Raw genomic sequence first — 18326 nt, 5'->3', positions numbered from 1 at the left:
GATGACTTCAGGGCCCATCAGGACCTTCAGAAGTGGGTTGTGGCGAACTTAGGTCTGGAGATTGAGGAGCTCAAAGCATCAGCAAACGTCTCCTCCCCACTGCTTCTTGCCCTTTCTTTAGGTCAAACAAAGTTAAATGCTGCAGTATAATGCAAGTGGATTACACTTCAGTTTCAACAGAATGCTCAGAATAGTGACCAGATCTGGTCTCTGCTTTTCTTTTCCATGGGTCCTAAATTCCATTCACTAAAATGGTCACAACTGTTAGCTGTTAGTACCCACTGTTTAATGTCTGGTGTAATTTTTAAGGACCAGGTGATGTGTCTTAACTGCATGCAACAACTTGGTCATGAAGATTTTGTTCTGTTCTAAAGAATTATCTTCTGATTGTCAGTCCAATTACAAAATATTTGGTCAAACTTTGTGCATCTTGTATTATTTTGTTAATCACTGCTATTTTCAGTTTCCAGAAAGCCTGCAGCTGGTGTGGTTATACAATTCGACCTGTCTACTCCCTCTCCAGCAATCAGCTGGATAATGGGGGCTGAGTTTCTTTTAAAATAAATTTGTCCAGTGGAGTTGCTGTTCTTGCTCCTGGAACATAGTGATATTTTTAATAATTTTTCTTCTTTAATTAGATACCTAGCTTCTGATTGTACTTCTCTGTTAATCCGCCAGAAGAGTGTTCATAAGCATTAGCCCTTATTAGGTTCCAATAGTTTGTAGATCAGTTCTCAATGAGTTGATTTTCCCACTGTTTTTTCTTCTTCTGAGAGTAAAGACCTTAAAAAACTTATCTTGAGGTCCAGTTTATAACTGGCTTTAAATTCTTCAAAAATTAACATCTTCCTATTTCCATAGGATTGAAAAATAAATAATAGCCTAGTTTTCTCTGCTGAAAAACTTCTAACGCTGTAGAGATTCAGGAAGTGCATGAAACTCAGTGCATCTAACTTGGAAGACTAGAGAGCTGAATTGTCCATGCTGGGATTTGAAACTTCAGTTCCAGGAAGTTTTGACACTTAAAACTTGAGACTAATGTAAACCTTTTAAAAAATAAAATAGATTTCGGTTAAGGTTAATTGTCTGAAGTCTTTACTTGTGGGAGTTGAAACTGTCTTTACTTGTGGCTCTACCTTTCCATGATTTTTTTTATATTTGATTTCCCCACCCTCCCCACCCAGTTCTTTGACTTTTAAAACTTTCTGTAATTCATTATTAGACGTACCGTTTCTAGTGGTTATTTAAAAGGCACCTTAGCTACAGAAGCGAATCAATATTTACAGTGCATTAGTGCCACAGAGAATTTGAAGCCTTGTGATTAGAGTTCATTGCTGTTTTATCCAATCTTCAAAGAAACCACAGACATCAAATGCTATCAGCTGTCATCCTGGAATCAGTGACATTGCATTGGTCCCATGCGCACTTCATCTGGTGGTTTAATTATTGAAGCTCATTTTTTAAATTTTTTTCTTTTAATATTTCAGAGTATATCCTTTTGAAATCTATAAAATAGGTAAACCAGAAAATTATAACCAACACTACTTTAATAGAAAATCCAGTCAATATATTCTTTTTTTATGACCATCACAATTGGGTAGGAGGAGTTTTTGAAATTGCAATATCAGCAAAGTGTAGATGGAGATGATACTTATAACTTGCAGTAATTATGGGGTGGTGGAGATTAATCTGTTGGAATAGCTGTGGTGAAAAGTTGTGTTTTAGCAAGGGGTGTGCGATAGAGCTACACTGGCTTGCCACCTGTGTTCCAAGAATGCAAAAAGTGTAATGTTAAAACTTACATATGTGTAACCTGGAAATACCTGTAATATGTGCTTAAGCAATTATGTTTCATAATTCATTGTTTGGCAGAGTCTGGATATTAACACCTATCGCTTTTATGTTTAAACATGGAATCAATCTGGGAAAGACCTCATGCTGGCTGTGTACATGTCAGCGGTAGTTACTTAGCAAGTAATATCTTCTCGTTAGCAAACAAGACTCTTTCCTCTCTCCTCCCCTCTCCCCAGCCCTTTAGGAAAGTGTCTAAGAAATGACTGAAAATGCCTCCTTCAGCAAGCTTGTCACTAAGTGTATTATATACTGTCCTCGTTACATTAATTTTTTTCTGATGCACATTAATATTTGGGATTCCTTGTTTGTGGAAAAGCTACCACTCTTTAGCAAGGTGTAAGTGATTATGTTTTGCTGCAGAGAGGCAATAAAGTGTTAATTGCCATCTCTTTCAGAAAAGTAGTCTTGAGTAGAATTTCATGTTCTTTCCATGCTTAAATTCAGCTTAATTTACTCTGCTTATAACAGTTCATTGAAAAATCATCATATAAAGTAATTTGTAGGGAGAAAATGAAAAAAGAGGGACGGCATGCCAGCAAGTATCTATTGGATTTCTAATCTCAAATATTGCTTATAGCAAGTGAACAAAGTGGTTACATGGCTGTAAGTTATCGGTGCATGTAGTAGGATTAACCCTGGAGAAATATATTCTGGTGACTGCTGTTTGGAACTGAAATATAGATTGGCATTTTTCTTAAGTGGCACAACTCTTACCACAGAACCACTTGCCTGACCAGGCTAATCTAATAAATGAGAGATGATGTTCAGAGCTAAGACAAGAGCTTAGATACCTTTGTTAATGTGGTCACTTCATTACACTTTGTGGTGGTGATTCCTGTGACTACAGCTGTGTCATCTTTGTTATACGGATCTCTTGGGATTCCACAGTGTTTCTTTTATTATGCTTACCATCTAGAGGAAATCTGATGCTTAAGTCATTGGTAAGCCGCTGGAAGTAAAGTTTTTAAAGCCATTGCAAGTTGAAAACGAAAACACACTGTATTTGAGATGGTGTGCTGAAGGAGTAGATGCATATTTAATATTCAGAAATCAGTTAAAACAAGTAAGGTAACTTCAGTGTGTATATGCTGTTCTGTAGGATATAATTGATCCTTCTTGAAATAAGCCTCTAATTACTTCACTTCTGTTTTGATTTTATTGAATACTGTACATCATTAGCAGAAAACATTTATATCTGTGCTGAAGTAAAACTATTGTGAAAATCTTGGAGTGTAAGAAAATTGTAAGGTTTTGAAAGAGGAAACAAACCAATCTAATGGTAGTGAAAAAATATTTATTGATTTTTCTTTTTTGCTATGTTCCACAGTAGTGCTCATTACAAAATATGATAATTGCTGTTGGGTACAACTCACAGTGAATGCTTTTTAAAGACAGGAAATCATGTTGCTAAACAAATATTCTTGCACTATAAATTCTGGAGGGCAGGAATTCTCTCCGTCTGTGTGACGCTATAACACCACCCAAAACAGAATTTCAGTGCTGATCAGGGCCTCTGTGTGCTAGCGTATAAAATGACATTGCAGAGCCTGGAAAATCCACTTGTTGAATTCCTGCTATTCGATTTTTTTCTGCTGAATGTGTGTGGGACACATGCCGTCAACCTCTGTAGAATCTAATCTTTCCTGTCAAAGGAAAAGCTGGTTATGGTTCTAGCCCTACAGTTCTGAAGATCACTTTCTGAATACGGACCAGATGTAAGTCAGTGTAGTGCTTCAGGCTGCTCCACTGATTCTGCTGCTGTGAGTGCTCAGTGTTCTCATGGGTTTTTTTTTTTTGCCAGTTATTATTTCTCTTACTCAGAACCCTGCAAACAGAAAGAAACTGGCAAAAATCATTAGCGAGACAAGGTGGGTGCAGTAGTATCTATTACTGGACCAACGTCTGTTGGTGAGAGAGACAAGCTTTTGAGCTACATGGAGCTCTTCCTCAGGTCTGGGAACTCAAGAGTGTCACAGCAAAATACAAGGATGAACATTCAAGGTGAAGTGGCCCATTAACACCCCTGTAGTCATAGGACAAAAAGGGGGGTTAATAGGTTATAGATGGTTAGTTGGTGTTATAGATAAGCCATAAATGTAGCGTCTTTGATTTTTAGTGTCTAGCAAAGTTATGAATTTAAGCTCCCAGACTTGTCTTATGAAAGTGTTGTACAGGTTTCTTTTAAGGATGAGGACTGAGAGGTCAGATATAGAGTGAGCTTTTGGTGAAAAGTTTCAGAGTAGCAGCCGTGTTAGTCTGTATCCACAAAAAGAAAAGGAGTACTTGTGGCACCTCAGAGACTAACAAATTTATTTGAGCATAAGCTTTCGTGAGCTACAGCTCACTTCATCCAATGAAGCTCACGAAGGTTATGCTCAAATAAATTTGTTAGTCTCTGAGGTGCCACAAGTACTCCCTTTTTTGGTGAAAAGTGTTTCACCCACAGTGTGTTAATGGTCCACTGCACCTTGAATGATCCCTTAGACTGTGTGCTAACTACTTATGTTAAACTGTGTATTCCACCTTGTATTTCGCTGTGACACTCTGAGACCATGTGAAAAAAACACCCCGACCAACATACGTTTTGTTCGCATAAGCTCTCGTGTGCACAGTGCTATGTCGGCGGGAGACGCTCTTCTGCCAACATGGTTACTGCCACTCGTGGAAGGTGGTTTTATAATGTTGATGGGAGAGCTCTCTCCCATCAGCATAACGCAGCTACACGGGCGCTTTTACAGTGGCACAGCTGTATCAATACAGCTGTGCTGCTGTGAGCTTGTAAGTGTAGTTATAGCCTGAGTACCTTTCCCAGACCTGAGGAGGAGCTCTGTGTAGCTCAAAAACTTGTCTCTTTGAGGGCAGGTCCACAACAACACTACAGATGACAAAAATCATGTCCATCTCACTCCATTGTTAAATGGGAAAGCATCGAATGGCACCAGAGGCAGGCAATGGGGGCTGTTTGGGGAGGAGGGAAAAAAGGAGGGTTGGTAGATAGGGTTACCCGATCATATATCATATGATCATAGAATCATATTGTTTCTTGACTTTAGCAAAGCTTTTGACACGGTCTCCCACAGTATTCTTGTCAGCAAGTTAAGGAAGTATGGGCTGGATGAATGCACTATAAGGTGGGTAGAAAGCTGGCTAGATTGTCGGGCTCAACGGGTAGTGATCAATGGCTCCATGTCTAGTTGGCAGCCGGTATCAAGTGGAGTGCCCCAAGGGTCGGTCCTGGAGCCGGTTTTGTTCAATATCTTCATAAATGATCTGGAGGATGGTGTGGATTGCACTCTCAGCAAATTTGCGGATGATACTAAACTGGGAGGAGTGGTAGATATGCTGGAGGGGAGGGATAGGATACAGAAGGACCTAGACAAATTGGAGGATTGGGCCAAAAGAAATCTGATGAGGTTCAATAAGGATAAGTGCAGGGTCCTGCACTTAGGACGGAAGAATCCAATGCACCGCTACAGACTAGGGACTGAACGGCTAGGCAGCAGTGCTGCAGAAAAGGACCTAGGGGTGACAGTGGAAGAGAAGCTGGATATGAGTCAGCAGTGTGCCCTTGTTGCCAAGAAGGCCAATGGCATTTTGGGATGTATAAGTAGGGGCATAGCGAGCAGATCGAGGGACATGATCGTTCCCCTCTATTCGACATTGGTGAGGCCTCATCTGGAGTACTGTGTCCAGTTTTGGGCCCCACACTACAAGAAGGATGTGGATAAATTGGAGCGAGTCCAGCGAAGGGCAACAAAAATGATTAGGGGTCTAGAACACATGACTTATGAGGAGAGGCTGAGGGAGCTGGGATTGTTTAGCCTGCAGAAGAGAAGAATGAGGGGGGATTTGATAGCTGCTTTCAACTACCTGAAAGGGGGTTTCAAAGAGGATGGCTCTAGACTGTTCTCAATGGTAGCAGATGACAGAACGAGGAGTAATGGTCTCAAGTTGCAGTGGGGGAGGTTTAGATTGGATATTAGGAAAAAAATTTTCACTAAGAGGGTGGTGAAACACTGGAATGCGTTACCTAGGGAGGTGGTAGAATCTCCTTCCTTAGAGGTTTTTAAGGTCAGGCTTGACAAAGCCCTGGCTGGGATGATTTAACTGGGAATTGGTCCTGCTTCGAGCAGGGGGTTGGACTAGATGACCTTCAGGGGTCCCTTCCAACCCTGATATTCTATGATTTTATGCTGAAGACTCCTTGTAGTATAATAAGTGGATCTGGAAAAAATTAAATCATTTTTCAGGAGGGACCTAGTATGAGAGATCACCAAGGGTTCAGGAATGCAAGCCAACTGCCTAGCATATATAATAAAGATTTCTTTCCTACAGTTCTTCCTACCTGCTGCATTCAATTATTGCTAATGAAATAGTTCCCTCATCCCGCCTGCCAACCGCTGCAGCTGGAAGGCTGGGGAGTAGGGTACGGTAACAGATATATCCCTGTTGCAGCAGCCAGGAGATTGGGCGCGGGATAGAGTAAAGAGGACACTTAACCCAAGAGGCTTTGAAGGGAGAGGAGAAGTGTGTGTGTGCGTGCGTGCGTCTGCTCCTTTTCAGTGGAGAGAGGGGGGCTGCGGGGCTTCAAACGTATTGGGTATTTATTAGCTGGTGACTGATTTGAAAGGTGGCGCTCCCAAGAGTCAGCACCTTGTAGAAACCCCAGCTCCCATCCCTTTTCCTAGCAGATAAGAGGAGGGGACTGGCTTCTCAACAGGGCTTTTCTCTCAGACAAGGCAGCCCTTCCCGCATTTTGTAGTGGCTTCTGGCTAACTGGCTTCATCTCCTGGGTAGTTGGTTTCTATTACATTTTTAAATAGCTGCAGGTAGTTTCTTTGAGGCCTCAGGTTGGTCAATTGATTAAAAAAAACCCTTCTGAAGTAAAAGGTGCTTAAGATATTGCGATCGTGCTTATAAAACCAAAAAGTAGCTTCAAATATTTCACTCTTTGGACCCACTCAGTCCTTGTCTTCTCTTCAGAGACTGCTAAGCAGGGAGTAATTGGTGGTGGTTTTCAAGAAATAGACCCATGTCCGCTAGGCAGTTGCCTGAGGTCAGAAACTAGCCAGTCTGTGCAAACTTCTTTTGGTCACAACCAGTTATCTGAGTTTTAAAATATATTTTTTTGTATGTGGAAGAATATTCAGTTTACTTGTTGTTTATTTAGTTTATTTTATTCCTTCAGATATGCCTCTTCATGTACGGCGTAGCAGTGACCCCGCATTGATTGGCCTTTCGACCTCTGTAAGCGATACTAATTTTTCTTCAGAAGAACCTTCCCGAAAAAACCCCACAAGATGGTCCACAACAGCAGGCTTCCTTAAGCAGAACACCCCTGGGATGCCCAGTAGTCATGACAGAAAGGTACGTTTTTGTTTATCTGTGTGTAAGGTTGTGTCTGATATATGAGCAGTATGTCTTCGTTCCAGGGACACAATTTTATTACTTTCCCTTAGTTTCAACCTTTATATCCTCTTCATCCAGTGGACGTGAAATGCCACCAGAATAACCCTTTTCATGGTAGGATGTGCTGTGTTCTTAAGGATATTGTCACTTATATTCACTAATGGCTTGATGTTTGCTATAATTTTCTTTGGAGCTTTGAGTGCTCAGCGCTTCTGTAAAGCAGGGCCTAAATGCTATCAAGCAGTTTTCCTCAATTCTGAATGAGCCACCTCTGCAATGTGCCTGATTTTCACCAATCTCCTCTTATATCCTGATGTTGCCCTCCGGAATCTCTGTAGGATAACACAGAGCACGATAGGCATGCCAACCAGCTGTTTCATTTTATCTTTCTATTGTAGCAAATAAACATTTCGAGTGTTCAATTTCAGAATGACTACTGGAGTAATACAGAGAAGAAATTGCAACTGTTGTATTCACTGGATAACTTAATTAAAGTGGAAACAGTCAGGTTCACAGTATTTTTTTTTCTACTTCATTTAGAATTCACTGTCTCTACTTGAGCTATACTGGTAACTAAAGAAACCACCATGAATCTTGTTTCTGCACGCAAGTTATTTTTTTTAAACCAAAAAGATTAGTTATTTTTTGTTTTGTACAGTCGTCTGTTATCTTTTCTCTCCCCTACCTGTGACAGTGAAGAAGATGTTCATGTTGTCTAACTTTACATTTCTAATAGAAATTAATTACCCAGATAAGAAGTTACATTTTTGGTTACTATTGTGACTATACTGCACAAATTGAAAAGGATAGAACATCTGAAATCTGATATTTTAAATTTTTTTCTTTCTCAAATAGGTGGTTTGGTTAATCACAGCACTAGATTTCAAATGCTACATTACTAGATTAAATCTTATATAAAACAGCAGAAATGCAGCAGAGTCGGGGCTATGTCCTCTGACAAAGACATATGTTTTTTGCAAAAGAACTCTCCTTTCTCTTGTGGTATTCTTCCATCTATTTAAAAATAAAAATCCTGTCTATAAAAAGGATCTACAGTGAAGTATCATGCAGTGAGTATAAATGTCTAGAGCCAAATTTTTAAAGGCGCCTCAGTCTGGTTCTGCAATTGACTGTGTGTGCAAATTATAGCATGTAGATGTCTACTTGATCTGCAAGTCAAATCTGATAGTTAAATGTCTAATTTTTGTCACTTGCACCTGTGCTTGATTGTGAACACAACATTAGAAACCATTTTGAAAAATTTGGTTTTTGATGTTTTAATAAAAAGAACAAAATGGGTTAGAGAATTATCTGTGCAAAATGCTAACATTTTCCATTGATTTATCTGAAATGATAATGAGATTATACCTCATTACTCAAGAAACATGGATATTGAAAAGAGGGCCATACATAGCATGAAGAGGAGCCTCCCTGAGTGTCTCAAGCTAGCATTTGGAGGGATTTAAAGAGCAACCAAGCTTCCACTTCAGGCTCCGTGCATCATTAGCTGTTCAGCATGTACTTACTCTTGATTTTCATGAAAATATTTGAAGTGCACTGAAGCGTGGCATCACTGGAAATAAACATGGTGACCAAGGTGGAAAGGAATTCAGTTGATCTAATGTAGTGATGGGAAGCTGGACACACGAGAGCATTAAATCAAGAAGATGGGAGAGAATTAGTGTAGGTTAGTACAGCAGATATTGATAATGTATCTTTTAAAATGCTTTTTCTTACATAGCATCTGCATTAATCTTCCAAGTGAAGCAGATCACTCGGAGTATTAGTTTCTGGCAGTAAGATGTTGCAAACAATTGAAAGTAAACAATATAGTCAGCTGCTCATGTAAACATTTTGTGCATTAACCTCATTCTGAGTGCAGTTACATTAAAGCTGTTCTGTTCATTCCCTCTGGGGCACCTGGCATTAGCCACTGTCAGAACACAGGATACTGGGCTAGATGGACCTGGGCTAGATGGACCTTTGGTCTGACCCAGTATGGCTGTTCTTTTGTAAATAGATTTTTATTTTAGTGTATTCATAAATATCTCTTATTGCCAGTCCAAAAATGTTAGTCCACGTTTTGCAGAGAATCCCAGTTATGGCTCTTAAGAATTTCTGATAAGTATTTTTCTGAATCTCCTGTCCATTACCAATTTTATAAAATTGTTGCTACAAACGTTTATTTCATTTGTGTCAATATAAAATGTACAAATGTATCAGTTTTGACGTCCTTGTCATCAGATAGCTCTGGAGGACTGATACTGAGCTCTTGCAACATGTAAAACTTCTTGCCGAAGAGATTTTCATACATACTTAGACTGTCTGGCCAACAGGAACCTACCACTTTTTAATATTAAGGTTTCTTCTCTATCCATTCAGATAATGACTGGAGATGGAACTGTCTTGTTCCAAACTGTTTCATTGCATATGTACGGCAAGTACAATTCAAGAAAAGTAGTCAGAATGCTCTTAGTTTTCTGCTTTGTGTATGGGATTAGAGGTAACACCCATCTATCCTGTATGGGCAACTGGCACTGGATAGTGTTTTCATTGCAGTCCCACCTTCTGGCTGTCTTACAACTGCTGTGACATACTTTCTTACTATTCCTGTGCTGCAGCTTGCTGCTCTGCTCCCTACAGTGTCTGTGCTTCTGCTGTAGAGTTGCGAGGAAAGCAAGGAGAAGATGACAGCTCCCATCCACTGATCCTAAACAGTGGTGTTAGCTACTTAGGTTATACTTCTAAGTATATGAGTGGGTAAGAGGTGAAATGTCTGATAAGTGGAGACTCCATAGAGTTGGGAGGAAAGACTACTTCCAGGGCAGCAGGGAACATCATATATCAGGTGGAAAGGTTTATTTCTCATGGGCATAGGGAGGACTCCAGGGTAGGGTTTGCATCCTCCTGGATAGGCAGGATTTGGAACACCAAGACAGCAGTAAGGCTCCCAAGGTGAATGGAAGAGGGGAGAAGGCAGTGGGGTTGCCACTGTCCCAACAAGACTACAGGGAGTCAGGATGTGGGAAGACAGCCTTCAGGCAGTAAGAAGTAAAGGGTGGTAGGTTTCTTGGGAAGAGGGAAAGGGGAAAAGAATGAGATGTTCCACAAGGACTGTGGGGAAAAATCAGGTTTACAGCTGCTTTTAGGCACCCCCAAAGGCCTGGCTTGGAGGTAGCAGGTAGCCAGGCTCTTTCTTGTACCCGGGAAACAATTATAGGCAGTGAGTCATGGGGGGTGGGGGTGGGGTGGGGTGGTATCCAGGTCCCTGACAGGAGACCTTTATAGGTTTGAATGAGCTTTGAACTTTAGGATGCTTTGGAAGCAAACCTAGACTGAACCTTTTGGATTCTTCCCTCTCTGTATTCTGTGTGCTATAGCGATGTTCCATTGACATGAAGAAACATCACCATGTAATATTGCGATGTCACAATAAACTGTAGTGGGGTGGAAAAGGAGAGTTTTGGTGGATTTCTGTTCTTTGTCTTGGCAATAGGGGAAAGCCGCCTGAAATCTATATTAGTTTTAAAGTGTTCCCAGTTGAGAGGCTCTTTAGATACACTGCCTGGTGAACCCCAGGGCTTCTATTTATTTGAAGATTTATTTCTGGAGATAGATTGTAATGCTGGCAACTACACTCAGATGAGTAATCCCCACCTCCGTGAGTAATCTTATTGAAGTAATTAGAGCGACTCTTCTGAATAAGTGTTTACAGGATAGGGTCCATATTTGTCAATACCTGCACACACTAACTTTCTCTGTATTCCTTTCACCAACTTATTTTGATTAATTTTGGAATATTTTTTCTTATATTTGGTACATCTACATTCCCAGTAATTAAAGGCTCAAGTTAGTTCTTTAGGTCTTATTCCCTCAAGTTATTAAATTAAAAGAAAGTTGTTAATAAAAATACTTCCCAGATTTTCCCATGTCATTGGTTTGAAAACTGTAATTTTGACTTGTTTCTTTAGTCCTCCTGACAAAAATAAAATAATAATCTTACGTGCATTTTCTGCCACAGTAAAATACCATATGAAAGTTTGATTTGTGAATAATTGTTACACATTGAATCACAAACTTAAAAAATAATAAACCACTATCCTAGCCCCATGGCACAAGCCACGAGTTGTGTAGCTTTAGTAATATGTGAGCTGAGATCATGCAAAACACTATCAAGAGGTTTTTTACCCCCCTCAGATGCTGTATCTTGGCTGCCTGTGCCAAACACATTACCATACTATATGAACACTGAGTGTAGTATCTTATGTCTAATGCTGATTACAAGGTAATTCAGCCCTTTTCTTCTTAGTGTGCTCAGCAGGTACATTTTTGTTTGTGCCTCTATGACAGTGAGGAATGAGGTGGCATTACTAAATATCAAACCTGCTTTGATTCTTTGTCACTTAAATGCTCAAGGTTTGTCTGGTAACCTCATCTGCTTCACACAAAAGTATGGCATGGACATTTGGTTTCTAAAGACATTACCCTAATGTGATTTTCTGGAGTAGAATTATATATCGTTGCATTAAGGATCAACACTGCTGCCATAACCCGAAAAAGTGAAAATGTGTGCTTCGAAGAAATAGAGATCAAGAGGGAGCAGTGAAAAGGAAAAATGAAAATGCATTGACTTGCTTGCGTTTTCTCTTTCTCACATTCGTCTACCCAAAGCAAAGCAAACTGCATGTAGCATGATCTGCAGGGGTGGATCAGTAACAGCAAACACACAGCTGAGTTTATTTGGTGTGCAAGTTTTTTTCTATTTGTATTTGCCATTTAGTCAGCAGCCAGTTTTTTTTAGTGTGGTCACCTTCATGTGCCTCACCGAAGGAAAGAATGGCCTATCTATATGAATAAATTAAGCAATCTTTGCTGTCTTTTTGGTTAGGAATCTCATTTGTAAACTGGGAAGGGAGGTAGTTAATGTGGGAAGCAGTTTGGGTACGGGAGGGGTTCGAGCTCTGGCTGGGGGTGTGGGTTCTGGGTTGGGGCTGGGGATGAGGGGTTTGGGGTATGGGAGGGGGCTCTGGGTTGTCAGGGGGTTGGGGTGCAGGGGGGTTAGGACTCAGTCTGGGAGTGCAGGCTCTGGGGTGGGGCTGGGGATGAGGGGTTTGGGGTGCAGGAGGGGATTCTGGGTTGTGGGGGGCTTAGGGCTGGGCAGGGGTTGGGGCGTGGGCTTACCTCCGGTGGCTCCCAGTCAATGGTGTAGCGGGGGGCTAAGGCAGACTTCCTGTCTTTCCGGGCACCACGGACTGCGCTGCGCCCTGGAAGCAGCAAGCAGGTCCGTCTCCTAGGCGAAGGTGCGTCAGGTGACTTTGTGTGCTGCTCTCACCCGCAGGCCCTTGCAGTTCCCATTGGCTGCGGTTCATGGCCAGTGGGAGTGCAGAGCCTGTTTTCAGGGTGGGGGCAGCATGCGGAGCCCTGTGGCCTCCTCCCCCCATCTAGAAGCCGGACCTGCTGGCTGCTTCCGGTCGCAGCATGGTGCCAGAACAGGTAGGGACTAGCCTTCCTTAGCTCTGCAGCACTGCTGGGTGGACTTTTAGTGGCCCGGTTGGTGGTGTTGACCGGAGCCATCAGGGTCTCTTTTTGACCGGGTGTTCCGGTCAAAAACTGAACACCTGGTCACCCTACCCTATGGGTGCTCCACTGTAGGTGTGTCTGTGTCCCTGCGCTCCTGATTGGAGAATTTTAGTAGCAGTCTGTTCCGCCCACACATGCATTGTTCCTTGCTTGCCAGGAGGCTAGCCAGCTGGTGCGGCCAATCCCTCCTCAGTTCCTCTGAGCCGCTCCTGCTTAGCGATGGAGCTAGAGCTGTCTGTTCACGGATTGTTAACTCCCTTTAGATTTGTCAATTTTAGCTTCTCTTGAAGCATTTTTCTTTGTTACCTTGTTTGTTTTTTGATGGCTATGCCAAAAAAATAAATAGGGTTTGCTTTTTGCCAAACTTTTGCTTTTTTTTTTTGCTTTTTGCCCGATGCAGGGGGACCCCCCAGGGCAGGGATATGCCCAGCTTCCCAGGCTTCATAAAGTTCCTCAGTTGCAGGGAATCTGTCCCAGTGACTGATGGACACTCACAGTGCATTCACTGCCAGGGAGAAAAGTACAATCCACAAAAGTGTGGTTGGTGCCAGCAACTGAAACCCAGGTCCAGGTAAGACACAGTGTTAAAACTCAAACTCCTGCTCATGGAGTCAGCCCTCCAACCCCAGGAGTCCTGGCAGGAACTCTCCCTGCAACCTTCTGCTTCAAAGGAAGGTGAGCCCAGGGTGACAAGCCACTCACACAAGATCTCTAAGAAATGGTCTGTGAGCCCCCATAGCATGTCCTGATGGAGCTGAAAACTTTCTCTGGCTCTGTCAGTATCATCAGTACTGTTGGCACCATAGCTGCCTAAAACTGGGACCCAGAGCATGCATGGTACTGAACCGACAGAACATGTTGGCCTTCCCAAACACCTATTAGGCGTGGGCAAAGTAGTACCGGTACCAAGGGGGCATGAAAGGCATAGAAGATCAACCCAGGGGAAGGCTCTGTCAGTACGGACATTGGCATCTGCACTGACCCTGGTGTACGTGACACTGACATACCGTATGGCCAAGTCCGCATCTCTGACTCCATTGTGCATTCCTCTTGGCACCAATAACCACTGCCAGAACCAACACCATCTGCACCATTGGATTGAAGGTGCATGATGGATCTTTTGGTATCCAATACACCGGATTCACCCCCTACTCAGTTCCCTGGTGTTGAGGTTCCCTGGTACTGAGTTCAGTATTTACTGGGTTCCCTGGTACTGAGTTCAGCCAGAGCACTGGACTCGCCAGTGTCTCCAGCTGTGCACTGCCTTTCTCATTGTACTACAAGAAACTTTATTGAACAACTTCCTGATTCTCACAAGGAGCAATCCAAGGCCATAGTCATTGGTGGCTAAAACATTGCTCCAGTCTGCAGTAGATGCTGCTGAGATGATGGCATGCTCGATTTCAACGGCCATTGTTATTAGATGGGCTTCTTGGCTGCATTTGTCTGGCTTCCGTAAAGAAGTTCAAAGCATGGTGAAGGACCTTCCTTTTGAAGGGACAAAGTTATTTGCTGAGAAGACAGACACATCTCTTCACATGTTGAAGGATTCTCAGGCCACTCTTCAATCCCTAGGGATCTATAAACCAGCCTACAGAAGAAAGTTCAAGCCCCGATCATTGCAATATACACACAGAAACAGGATAGATGAATTATTATTGATGCCCACCAATTGGGGTCAAGCAATCCTTGAGCTAGTGGAAAGAGTCAGTAAATGCATGTGTGGGAGTCCCATTTGTTCAGCTTCCCCCAGTGTTGCTCCTGATTACCGATGCATCCCTCATAGGATGGGGTGCACATCTCAGTGGTCTCACGGTGCAGGGCAAATGGTTGTCATCTGAGATACACCTCCACATCAACCCGGTCGAACTCAGAGCAGTCAGAAACGCTTGTGTTCACTTCCCCCCCCACTGATCAGATCCACACACAGTGGTCATGAGAGACAATGTGGCCTGCATGTATTATGTAAACCATCAGGGAGGTGCCAGATCCCGCTCCTTGTGCATGGAAGCATTGAAGTTATGGAACCTAGTGCATTTCCCACAAGGCTTTAATATCTGCAGCCTGTCTGCCAGGAATACACAACATGACAGCAGATTATCTCAGTCACATGTTCTCATTCAGCCCCGAATGGGAAGTAGGTTTGATGGTCCTAAACAATGTATTCCAGTAATGGGGGAGACAGACAGACAGATCTGTTTGCTACTTACCAGAACAAGAAATGGCCTGTGTACTGCGTTAGAGCTGGCATCTGCCAACCCTCCCTGGGGTATGCTTTCTTTCTCTCAAGGGACAAGGGTTTTCTATGCCTTTCATAGAATCATAGAATATCAGGTTTGGAAGGGACCTCAGGAGGTCATCTAGTCCAACCCCCTGCTCAAAGCAGGACCAATCCCCAATTAAATCATCCCAGCCAGGGCTTTGTCAAGCCTGACCTTAAAAACTTCTAAGGAAGGAGATTCTACCACCTCCCCAGGTAACGCATTCCAGTGTTTCACCACCCTCCTAGTGAAAAAGTTTTTCCTAATATCCAACCTAACCCCCCCCCCCCACTGCAACTTGAGACCATTACTCCTTGTCCTGTCCTCTTCTACCACTGAGAATAGTCTAGAACCATCCTCTCTGCAACCACCCCTCAGGTAGTTGAAAGCAGCTATCAAATCCCCCTTCATTCTTCTCTTCTGCAGACTAAACAATCTCAGTTCCCTCAGCCTCTCCTCATAACTCATGTGTTCCAGACCCCTAATCATTTTTGTTGCCCTTCGCTGGACTCTCTCCAATTTATCCACATCCTTCTTGTAGTGTGGGGCCCAAAACTGGACACAGTACTCCAGATGAGGCCTCACCAATGTCGAATAGAGGGGAACGATCACGTCCCTCGATCTGCTCGCTATGCCCCTACTTATACGTCCCAAAATGCCATTGGCCTTCTTGGCAACAAGGGCACACTGCTGACTCATATCCAGTTTCTCTTCCATTGTCACCCGTAGGTCCTTTTCCGCAGAACTGCTGCCTAGCCATTCGGTCCCTAGTCTGTAGCGGTGCATTGGGTTCTTCCATCCTAAGTGCAGGACCCTGCACTTATCCTTCTTGAACCTCATCAGATTTCTTTTGGCCCAATCCTCCAATTTGTCTAGGTCCCTCTGTATCCTATCCCTGCCCCAGCGTATCTACCACTCCTCCCAGTTTAGTATCATCCGCAAATTTGCTGAGAGTGCAATCCACACCATCCTCCAGATCATTTAGGAAGATATTGAACAAAACCGGCCCCAGGACCGACCCTTGGGGCACTCCACTTGACACCGGCTGCCAACTAGACATGGAGCCATTGTTCACTACCCGTTGAGCCCGACAATCTAGCCAACTTTCTACCCACCTTATAGTGCATTCATGTAGCCCATACTTCTTTAACTTGCTGACAAGAATACTGTGGGAGACCATGTCAAAAGCTTTGCTAAAGTCAAGAAACAATACATCCACTGCTTTCCTTTCATCCACAGAACCGGTAATCTCATCATAGAAGGCGATTAGATTAGTCAGGCATGACCTTCCCTTGGTGAATCCATGCTGACTGTTCCTGATCACTTTCCTCTCATGTAAGTGCTTCAGGATTGATTCTTTGAGGACCTGCTCCATGATTTTTCCGGGGACTGAGGTGAGGCTGACTGGCTTGTAGTTCCCAGGATCCTCCTTCTTCCCTTTTTTAAAGATTGGCACTACATTAGCCTTTTTCCAGTCATCCGGGACTTCCCCCGTTCGCCACAAGTTTTCAAAGATAATGGCCAATGGCTCTGCAATCACAGCCGCCAATTCCTTCAGCACTCTCGGATGCAACTCGTCCGGCCCCATGGACTTGTGCACATCCAGCTTTTCTAAATAGTCCCTAACCACCTTTTTCTCCACAGAGGGCTGGCCATCTACTCCCCATGCTGTGATGCCTAGCGCAGCAGTCTGGGAGCTGACCTTGTTAGTGAAGACAGAGGTAAAAAAAGCATTGAGTACATTAGCTTTTTCCACATCCTCTGTCACTAGGTTGCCTCCCTCATTCAGTAAGGGGCCCATACTTTCCTTGGCTTTCTTCTTGTTGCCAACATACCTGAAGAAACCCTTCTTGTTACTCTTGACGTCTCTTGCTAGCAGCAGCTCCAGGTGCGATTTGGCCCTCCTGATTTCATTCCTACATGCCTGAGCAATATTTTTATACTCTTCCCTGGTCATATGTCCAACCTTCCACTTCTTGTAAGCTTCTTTTTTATGTTTAAGATCTGCTAGGCTTTCACCATTAAGCCAAGCTGGTCGCCTGCCATATTTACTATTCTTTCGACTCATCGGGATGGTTTGTCCCTGTAACCTCAACAGGGATTCCTTGAAATACAGCCAGCTTTCCCCCATTACTTCTGCTTCTGGCAGGACCCCAGCCCGAGAAGGACCCCAGGTTCTGCCGCTCCACACCGGCCCGCCAGAGGGACCTTGGTTAATGGTTAACTGGTTGAACGATATTTTAATCATTTAAGTGGTTAACTTTTAAAATCGATAATTACATCCCTAGTTCCTTATTTCCCTTACATCAGTAAGAGGGATAGGGGAGATAGCGGCCCTGATAGTGTATTCCCCCTTCCTTTGTTCTTCCGTGAAGGGTCACTTTTTGGCAACATCTGAAGTTGACTCCTAAGGTGATTTCTGCTTTACATATAAACCAGGTTATTGAACTTCCTCCTCTTCCCTCACCTTTTCCAAGGGTATCCCTATATCGGAAATCTGTAGAGCAGCTACCTGGGCATCTGCACACACCTTTGCAGAACACTATGCCATCCTGGGAGATTTAGCTGCAGATGCCAAATTTGGTGCCACTGTGCTGTCATCCATAACAGACTCGCATCTGAAACCCCAGCCTCTAGTAGTGGGCCCTGCTCGGGAGTAGGGTGACGAGATATCCCGATTTTTGGGTCTTTTTCTTATATAGGCTCCTATTACCCTCCTCACCTATCCCGATTTTTCACATTTGTTATCTGGTCAACCTACTCGGGAGTCACCTGCAGTGGAGCACACATCGGAACACTACTTGAAGAAAAAGTAGTAGTTATTCACCTCGTGCAGTAATGATGGTTCTTTGAGATGTGTGTCCCGATGGTGCTCCATGACCCACCCTCCTCTGCTTTGCTTCAGAGTTCTAGTAATTGTCTTGCATTGGAGAAGGAACTGAGGAAGTAATGTTTGCACATGTTGGTTAGCCTTGTGGTAGGCGAGGAGCAGCGCATGCACGGGCCGGACGGACCACGACCAAAACTCTCCAATGAGCAGCGCAGGGACGCAGACACACCTACAGTGGAGCACCCACAGGGGGACACATCTTGAAGAACCATTGTTACTGCACAAGGTGAATAACTTCTTCTCCTTCTCCTTCATGTCCATTCAACTTAGGTAAAAAGAAAAGGAGTACTTGTGGCACCTTAGAGACTAACCAATTTATTTGAGCATGAGCT

At 43.3% G+C, this 18326-nt stretch overlaps 1 protein-coding gene across 14 annotated transcripts in view; it reads left to right on the top strand.

Annotated features, from left to right (window-relative positions):
• Positions 1 to 18326, top strand: part of PARD3 (par-3 family cell polarity regulator) — a 648369-nt gene that overhangs the window by 273495 nt on the left and 356548 nt on the right. For all 14 annotated transcript variants that reach the window (XR_012157609.2, XM_073334436.2, XM_073334435.2 and 11 more), the window contains one exon: positions 7043 to 7221. Coding sequence is in view for 13 of the 14 variants with exons in the window: in XM_073334436.2 (XP_073190537.1) it covers positions 7043 to 7221 (179 nt within the window). In the remaining variant the exon portion in view is untranslated. The remainder of the gene's footprint in view (positions 1 to 7042; positions 7222 to 18326) is intronic.

This window comes from Lepidochelys kempii, chromosome 2, assembly GCF_965140285.1.
Source record: "Lepidochelys kempii isolate rLepKem1 chromosome 2, rLepKem1.hap1, whole genome shotgun sequence".
Taxonomy (NCBI): domain Eukaryota; kingdom Metazoa; phylum Chordata; order Testudines; family Cheloniidae; genus Lepidochelys; species Lepidochelys kempii.
Note: the sequence above shows the minus strand (reverse complement) of the source record. Positions and strands in the feature narration are given on the sequence as shown.